The 8,827-nt window shown below is 44.7% G+C and overlaps 1 protein-coding gene across 2 annotated transcripts in view; it reads left to right on the top strand.

Annotated features, from left to right (window-relative positions):
- JAK2 (Janus kinase 2) overlaps positions 1-8,136 on the top strand; it is an 81,040-nt gene extending 72,904 nt beyond the window's left edge. For both annotated transcript variants that reach the window (XM_083592920.1, XM_083592921.1), the window contains 3 exons: positions 25-142; positions 2,036-2,149; positions 5,064-8,136. In XM_083592920.1, coding sequence (XP_083449046.1) covers positions 25-142; positions 2,036-2,149; positions 5,064-5,171 — 340 coding nt within the window. In that variant the 3' untranslated portion in view covers positions 5,172-8,136. The remainder of the gene's footprint in view (positions 1-24; positions 143-2,035; positions 2,150-5,063) is intronic.
- The last annotated feature ends 691 nt before the right edge of the window (positions 8,137-8,827 follow it).

The following is an 8,827-nucleotide window of genomic DNA, read 5'->3' on the forward strand; positions in this document are numbered from 1 at the left end:
CCTCCCCGGCTTCTTATGCTATAGGTATGCTCCAGAATCACTGACGGACAACAAGTTTTCTGTGGCTTCTGATATGTGGAGTTTTGGTGTGGTCCTCTATGAACTCTTCACATATATAGACAAGAACAAAAGCCCCCCAGCGGTTTGTAGATAACCTACATGTGTATACTTGGTCTAGGGCTATGACTATCCCCTTTAGGAGAGGGTGGGGGACCTTTAGGCCATATTTTGTTGAGTCAAAGTCCCTTCTCTGCTTCTCTGCTGCAGGTTGAGAAAGGGACTCCTGTTTCTCTCTGTGCAGCACAGAAACACAGCAAGCTACCCTTGGAGAAACAAACTTGTCTTTTTCTCTATGGACAGGTCAACAACAGGAATCTGTCACTTTCCCTCTTCTCTCCTGCTGAGCTGCGGTCAGCTGAGGAGCACAATCTCCTCCCTCCAAGCTGCTGATCAGCACAAAATACTGCAGGGTCTCGTTTTCCCTGAAAATGTTTGTTTCTGCCTTTTAGGGCCGTCTGAAGTTGCAGTTATTTACAGTGGTACCTTGGGTTACATACGCTTCAGGTTACATATGCTTCAGGTTACACACTCCGCTAACCCAGAAATAGTGCTTCAGGTTAAGAACTTTGCTTCAGGATAAGAACAGAAATCGGGCTCTGGCGGCATGACGGCAGCAGGAGGCCTCATTAGCGAAAGTGGTGCTTCAGGTTAAGAACAGTTTCAGGTTAAGAACGGACCTCTGGAATGAATTAAGTACTTAACCCGAGGTACCACTATATATGCTTTTGTAGCCCACACTTCATGTGTTCTCAGATTACCAGCAGCCTAAAACAAGTTAGCCAAAAAAACAAGTTAGCAAAACCGGCAGCAACACTGCAGAGGGAGTAATACTCTGATCTCACCCTCCAAGGAGATGTGTCTTGTAGCAGGGAGGGCATTCCACAACCGAGGGAGGCCACCACGCAGAAGACCCTCCATGCCCTGCTGCTTCACAAAAGCCACCAGTGATGGCACTCCCACCCCTGGCAGATCTTAATGTCTGGGGAGGGGGATGCTCTAAGCACAATGTGCTGCACATGGGACTGCCCTTGAGGGCCATTTGGAAATGTCAGCAGGGCCAGAGTATTGCCGCAGAGCTTGTAGCAAAGATTCCTAGCACTGTGGTTGCTGATGTGTTTCCAGCCTAAATTCAAGGTGCTGAGATTTACTTCTGGGGCAGAAAGTGGTAAGGGGAATATGCCACCAGTGGGGGGGAGCAGGGTGAAAGCAATGTGGGTGGGACACGCTTTCTCTTTCCCCATCCTGTCTGACCTCTCCTCTCCACACACACAAACACACCTTTCATGCATCTCTTTTCCCCATCTTCATCTATCCATCCATTCATTTTTGTACTCTTCTGGCTGGAGCAACCATTGCGAAGGAGGTTGAGCGCTACATGCAGACTCCAGGCCAACAGATTGCAAAGCTCTTTACAGTCTGAACCCAGAATAACAGAAGGAAATACCTTCTCCCTTGTCTTCCCAACCCCCTGTTAAGTAGCTCTTTTTCAGTAGCTGGCTCCAAGATTTGGCATTAGTTACCAGGTTTGGTGTATGTAAATCTGGGAGACTGGCCCTTTTAAACAAGCAAGCCTTTTATAACTAAATATATTAACACCAGCTCTCTCTTTTTTAAAAAATCTAACTCTGATAGTATTTTATTGTTGCTCAAGTTTTGTTTTTGTTTCTTTTTTAAAAAAATCAGTTTTAACCTACTGCAAGAACAAATGTTGAAAAACAGGCTATAAATTTTCCAAATAAATAAAAGCAAGTTTCTGTCTGCAAAACCTTCAGATTGGCATAGACTTCTCTTTTTTTACTTTTTTGAAAGAGGGATGTTCTATAGGCCTTAAAGGTTTGCCTCTGTGACATATTGCATTCTATCCAACAAAGACTAGTGCGCCTTCTGCATAGCTCCTCCTATGAAACTAGGTAATGCTTTGATGCTTTGATGTCATTAACCTTAATGGAAATTCAACTTGGAATTTTTATTTTAGGAGTTCATGCGCATGATTGGGAATGATAAGCAGAACCAGATGATTGTGTTCCACTTGATAGAGCTGTTGAAGAATAACGGAAGGCTGCTCAGACCTGATGGATGCCCGGATGAGGTACCTGAATGTATCACTTTATCATGCTTGTCTCTCACTTGGTGTAGCTGTCTGTCATGGTGTGCCTCTGAATTGTTCCTGTGGTAGAGACGACCATAGCAGAACACTTGCTCCCGTGTTTACCTGGAAGCCTAGTAGCGTGGGCAGTTTCCCCATCCTTCAAAAGTTTTCTTGTAAGACCAAAAACTTGGGCTTTCTCATTCATGAGCAACTTAGTTTTTTAGAAACAAGAAAGCCAGTGTGGAAGGTGCAATGCCATCTAGAATCCATTCGTTATTTCCAGTTTACAAAGCTTGCTTTTGCAAACAGCTACTTGTAAATGTGGAGGACGCAGGTGGCGCTGTGGGTTAAACCACAGAGCCTCGGGCTTGCCGATCAGAAGGTCGGCGGTTCGAATCCCCGCAACAGGGTGAGCTCCCGTTGCTCGGTCCCTGCTCCTGCCAACCTAGCAGTTCAAAAGCACGTCAAAGTGCAAGTAGATAAATAGGTACAGCTCCGGCGGGAAGGTAAACGGCGTTTCCGTGCGCTGCTCTGCTTCACCAGAAGCGGCTTAGTCATGCTGGCCACATGACCTGGAAGCTGTACGCCGGCTCCCTCGGCCAATAAAGCGAGGTGAGCGCCGCAACCCCAGAGTCGGTCACGGCTGGACCTAATGGTCAGGGCTCCTTTTACCTTTACCTTACTTGTAAATGAACAAATTCCTCTTGGCTTATTGCCCAGAAAAACCAAACGCCCAATCACCAGGAGCCACATCCTTGGTGAAGTAGATGTTCCACATAAGTCTTGGCTATACAGTGGATGTTTCCCTGCCTATCATTGTCCTTTTGGTTCGGCTGGCCTACACTGGAATCTAGGAACAAAATCAAGGAAACGGCAAGAATCCTTTCAAGAAAACTGCGTAAAATGCCATAAAAGCAGTTTTGAAAGAGCTGTAATGAAACATTGCTTTACTCCACAAGAGGTCTGGAGCATGGCATCACGAGAACAGGGCCTTTTCTGCGGTGGCTCCCCATTTGTGGGATTCTCTCCCCAGGGAGATCTGCCTGGCGCCTTCATTGGTACACCTTGAAGCGGCAGGCGAAAACGTTCCTCAACCAGGTCTTTGGCTGATTCACATCCAATGCCTTTTTAAAAAATGTGTTGGGGAAGTGGAGGCCATTATTGGGTTGTTTTTGTTTTTATTATGCATTTTGTGATTTTGTATTAAGATTTTGTGTTGTAACTGCCCTGAGACCTGCGGGTATACAAATGTAAGAAACAACAACAACATAAATAGATCCCATTTGAGAACAGGGGAATGGCCTTAAGTACTTAAGTACAGACCCGTCCCCAATTCACTTTCAGAAGTGGCTGAAGTAAAACGACCGCCTGATGGACTGCCTCGAGAAATGTTTCCTCGTCATGATTGCTTAAAGATGGTTGATATTTCCAATATGTATTTTATGGTGGAGGGAGAAAGCTTACAAGAGATATGGGGAAAACCGAGGAGCTGGTGGAACTCACTGCTACCTGGCCCTCCCCAGTACTGTTATAACTCTCTGCCAACCCTTGCTCTCTGCTTGCAAAACCATCTCGTTTCGGAAGGAAACTGTGTGGCTCTCTAGATATTGCTAGACTCCAGTTCCCATCATCCCTGACCATTTGGCAATGCTGGCTGTGGTTGATGGTAGTTGGGAGCCCAGCAACATATGGAGAGTTGCAGGTTGCTGCCCTGCCACTGATCTAAAGTGATTACCTGGCACACACCTGTTGTACGAGTTGTCATGTTAATAAAAATAGCAAAACTGGCTCAACCAAGCCATCACACTACTTACGAGGAACTTCATCAGAAAGACATAGCTAAAGTCAGGCATAGGCAAACTCATCTCTAGAATGCTCTCCCCAGGGAAGTTCACCTGGCGCCTTTATTATACACTTTAGGCGCCAGGCAAAAACGTTCCTTTTTAACCAGGCCTTTGGTTGACCTGATTGACATCCTATACCCTTTTAAAATGTGGCTCTTTTTTGCGGGGGGAGGGTGGTGTTATTGGGTTATTGTTCTTATTTTGATTTTATATATTGTTATCTTTTCTGTGAACTGCCCTGAGACCTCCGGGTATAGGGTGGTATATAAATTCTATGAGATCCAGCGCCGAGGGCCTTCTGTCAGTTCCCTCGTTGCGATAAGTGAGGTTACAGGGAACCAGGCAGAGGGCCTTCTCAGTAGTGACACCTGCCCTGTGGAACGCCCTCCCATCAGATGTCAAAGAAATAAGCAGATATCCTATTTTTAAAAGACATCTGAAGGCAGCCCTGTTTAGGGAAGTTTTTAAATATTTAATGCTGTATTGTTTTTAACACTCGATTGGGAGCTGCCCAGAGTGGCTGGGGAACTCAGCCAGATGGGTGGGGTATAAATAATAAATTATTATTATTATTATTATTATTATTATTATTATTATTCTAATTATGATGATGATGTAGTATATGGTGGAAACCATGAAGAGAGGGGATTTGCATAAGGTATGGAAGAAATGTGCTGGCCTGGGATTGCTGACAGGTTTCACACGACTATTTGCACCTCACTGAGAGCCAGTGTGGTGTAGTGGTTAAGAGCGGTAGACTCATAATCTGGTGAACCGGGTTCGCGTCTCTGCTCCTCCACATGCAGCTGCTGGGTGACCTTGGGCTAGTCACACTTCTCTGAAATCTCTCAGCCCCACTCACCTCACAGAGTGTTTGTTGTGGGGGAGGAAGGGAAAGGAGAATGTTGGCCGCTTTGAGACTCCCTAGGGTAGTGATAAAGCGGGATATCAAATCCAAACTCCTCCTCCTCCTCCTCCTCCTCCTCCTCCTCCTCCTCCTCCTCCTCCTCCTCTTCTTCTTCTTCTTCTATTTCTGCTCATCTCATACTGGTGTTTTCTCTCTTGCCAAGGTCTATGCCATCATGACGGAGTGCTGGAACAACAGCGCCAGCCTGAGACCCTCCTTCAGGGATCTTGCTCTGAGAGTGGATCTCATAAGGGAGAGCATGGGTGGGTGAACATGCTGGAATTCACCCAAAGGGACCTGCCGACATGCACAGCAAGTGTGTCCTGTTCTTCGGGACGTTGCAGATCGTTGCTTATCCCGCACCCATTCAGAGACGGCAGCAAAATCATCCCATCCAACCTTGCCCGTGATGACGAAGGATGCGGCTTAGTTTCTTCATCGGGAATACTAGCGCGATGCATTGATGAAAAGCACTTTGATAGCAAAGGAATTGCTTCCCCCCTTCCCTTTATCTTGAAGCAGAATAGTGCAGCGTGATCAGTAAGCATCACCATGGTTTGCCTAATAGGACAACTGCAGAAAAAAATGATGATGTCATACAGGGGAGTTATGGAAAGATAAGAAGACTGGGTGATTTAGGTTGCAATCGTGTGCCTGCTTACCTGTGGATTGCTATTGACCAATGAGACTTGCTTCTAAGGAGCTATATATAGGACTATGTTCTTCAGCAGCAGTTGACTTGCAGGGTTTCTGGTAGCACAGCTACCAGAAGACTTTGCGCTTCCAGCTGCACCACTTTGAAAAAGAGCAAATGTTTGCACTTAATGGAATTACCAGTGCATGGGTTCCTCTTTTCGCTACCCCTTATTTTGTTCCCTCCCCCTGCTACCTTCGTCCACTTTTGCCTGCCGTAAGAGGAGATGGTATACCAGGCGAGGCTACCTTTCATGTAGCTTGGAACGGTGTGTTCCTTTGCATAGATGAACATTTCTTTAGGTGTGTGCAGTTATGCAATTCTGTGAGAGACTTAAAGATATTTTTTATATAAAAAGGATAATATAAGTGTAGCAGAGAAACACAAAGCACCAGTCAGGATGAGAGAAGATTGCTGATGGGTCCTGGCGATAGCTTTTATGTCATACAACTGCCCAATGCTGTGCCAGCACAAGAACCGCTCAAAACACGGCAGCAGTACAAAGTTGAGGCTCAGTTGCAGACGCGTTTTGTGCCCTGCAAGCCGTTGCTGAGTAAGTCTGAGTTGCAGAAAGCAGCAGAAAGAAGCCGCTGGAATACCTTTTTGACTTTTTCCTGCAGTGAACTATGAGCGATTTAGCCTCCTGTTCCATGCATTGCACAAGAGCCGCTGTTTTATGAAAGGGTTTGTTGCTGTTTATTAGTTTTAAAACTTTTTTTACTTTGTTAAGGCGTCACGGCTTTAATGTGTAGAAGAAAGGCTTTAAAAAAGAGAAAAATAGCCATTTAAGCAACTTCTGTGTGCCTGTCTAAGCCAGCCAGAGAAGAGATGTCTGTTCAGGCAGTGTGATGTACTGTAAATACTTCAAAGGAAAGGGAACAAATAAGAAGAGATATTTTTTTAAACAAACACCTGCTGAAAATTGCATTTTTAAATGAACAAGTATATATAGCAGTCTATTTTCCTATGTATGTTGTGGATATGTCAAGCGCTGACCGCGTTTCCTTAAGCACAGTTTTTTGAAATCATGTCATCGGCAGCAGCTTAATATGTTCCCCATGCTAAACTTTGTTAGCCTTGCCAACTTTCCCAGATGCTGCATTTTTCCTTTCTACCCTCTTCAACTTTTTACTGGGTGACCCAGTCAGACTGAAACAGAAAAGCAGGCTTCCAATGTTACGAAGAACAAATGTCACCCATCTGGCCCGTCCTAGTCTTCTTCAGGTTACTGAACAATTTGGCTCTGTGTAAGGATAGCCATGTGATTTTTCCTTACATCTTTTCACAACAGCCTAAGTTGCGAAATATATATAAAGCCACTGTAACTCCTTGCGCACCAGGCTCAGTGGCGCAAATTTGCATTTGCCAGCTTAGGAACATGGAGAGTAACAAGCAGGTAGTAGCATCAGACTCTCTTTCTTGCCCCTAATGATTTGGCTGTCAGCTTCGGAGAATACTTTAACAGAAGGGCACTGGGTATTTCCTCTTCTCTCACTGGTTGCCCACCAAGCCTTGTTTTGGTGACTTGCGATAGAAGTATCCTCCTTGGGAGAAGGTGCTGAGAATATGTTTACTTCCTAAAATCAAAAAGGGGGGACGTCAATTGAAAGAGGTTGTTGCTTTCCACTATGGAGATGGACTGAAAACTTGAAATGTACTTCGGCGTATGGCAGAACGTGCTTAGATGTGCTATGAACTTATGTACCTACCTCAAAAATGGAGGAAGGTGCATCGATGTGAGTTTTGCATGAGGCTAAGAAGTACCTCCAAAAGTTGCAATTACTTAGCAGGTGAGCTCCAGTCTACCAATATTTTGTGCCCCTGTGTGCTCTGGCAAGTGCTGATCTAATGGCTCTTGGGTATGTGTGAAGCTCTCCTTTCACACGTGCAGGAGATTATCGTTCTGTTTTACAAGCAGGTGTGTTTCACACGTGCAATGGGCATACGGAACAGCAATTCTTGTTTCTAAGTAGAGATGGGAAACGCCAGCGTCTTTTCCTCTGGTAAAGACATTTTATTTTATTTGTAAGAGTAGAGAGTTATGCAAGCAACTGCTGGGGGATTGGCGTAAGGAGGAGAACGTGGGATTGAAATTGTGGGTAGCCATGTTTTGTAACAGCACGTTATGTTTAAATGGCTGGAAATGTTTGCATTTTAAGAGACAGTTTCACAATGTATATTTTTTAATTGCTTTTGGTCGAATACATTGCACATTTGTACATTGCTTTGAAGTTGATTTTAAAACAGGTTGTACATGAAATATATTTTCTTTTTTGTAGACTATTTACGTGTATTGTTTTTGTTTAGGTTCCGTATTAACCGAAATCATAGTAGCATAAGGTTTAAAGCGACAGCAGGTACCAGGATAAACAGATGCAGCCGTCTGACCATGACAGAAATACATCTTCTATGTGATCAAGGATTTCATATTCCATATTTTTTTTTTTTTTAAAAAAAGGAAGAAACCTCAGGGAATTTTGTGTAATGCAACAAAGAGTTCTTCCATAGTGGTTTTTAAGTAAATAAAAATGTATTTGTTTGATCTAGTATAGTATGATTGACTTACATTCTCATGATGATGGTGGTAATCTTTTGAACGCTTCTGTGATTGCAATCGTTTAACCTAGGTGGGGGGATCTCAGGCCAGGAGGCCAAATGCAACTCTCCAGGCCCTCTTATCTGGCCAAAACCTCTGTCCCCAGGCCACACCTCTCACGGTCTCTGATTCACGTGTTTTTCCTCTGATTGGAATGTGTCTTGAGCTTGGATAATAACGCTTGCTTGCCTGGATAGAGAGGGCTGTGCATAGCAACCATGGCTCCATTCACTTCTGCTTTTAACCCTCCCACCACTGGCACGTGACCCTTGAAGCTTCCTCAAAAAAACCCAAGGCCTTCGGACTGAACAGTGAAGAGCCCAATCTATAAAGGTGCTAAATGTTTCAAAGGCGGCGCAAGCCACTGAGCATCCCATAGGCTTTGCCTTGTCGACATAGAAGGCCCCTTCAAATTTAAAACCCAACCATTGGAAATCCTGAGGTTGTACAAGAAGAAGGCGAAAAGCAGATTCCACATCACATTTTGCCAGCAGGGACCCCCTACCAAATTTCCTAATGAGCTTAACGGCCTGGTCAAAGGAGGCATATCTCACAGAACGCAGTTCGGCCAGGATAGTGTCATTTACGGAGCCTCCTTTGGGATAGGATAAGTTGTGAATAAGGCGGAATTTCCCTT

This window comes from Podarcis filfolensis, assembly GCF_964270895.1.
Source record: "Podarcis filfolensis genome assembly, chromosome: 17".
Lineage (NCBI taxonomy): Eukaryota > Metazoa > Chordata > Lepidosauria > Squamata > Lacertidae > Podarcis > Podarcis filfolensis.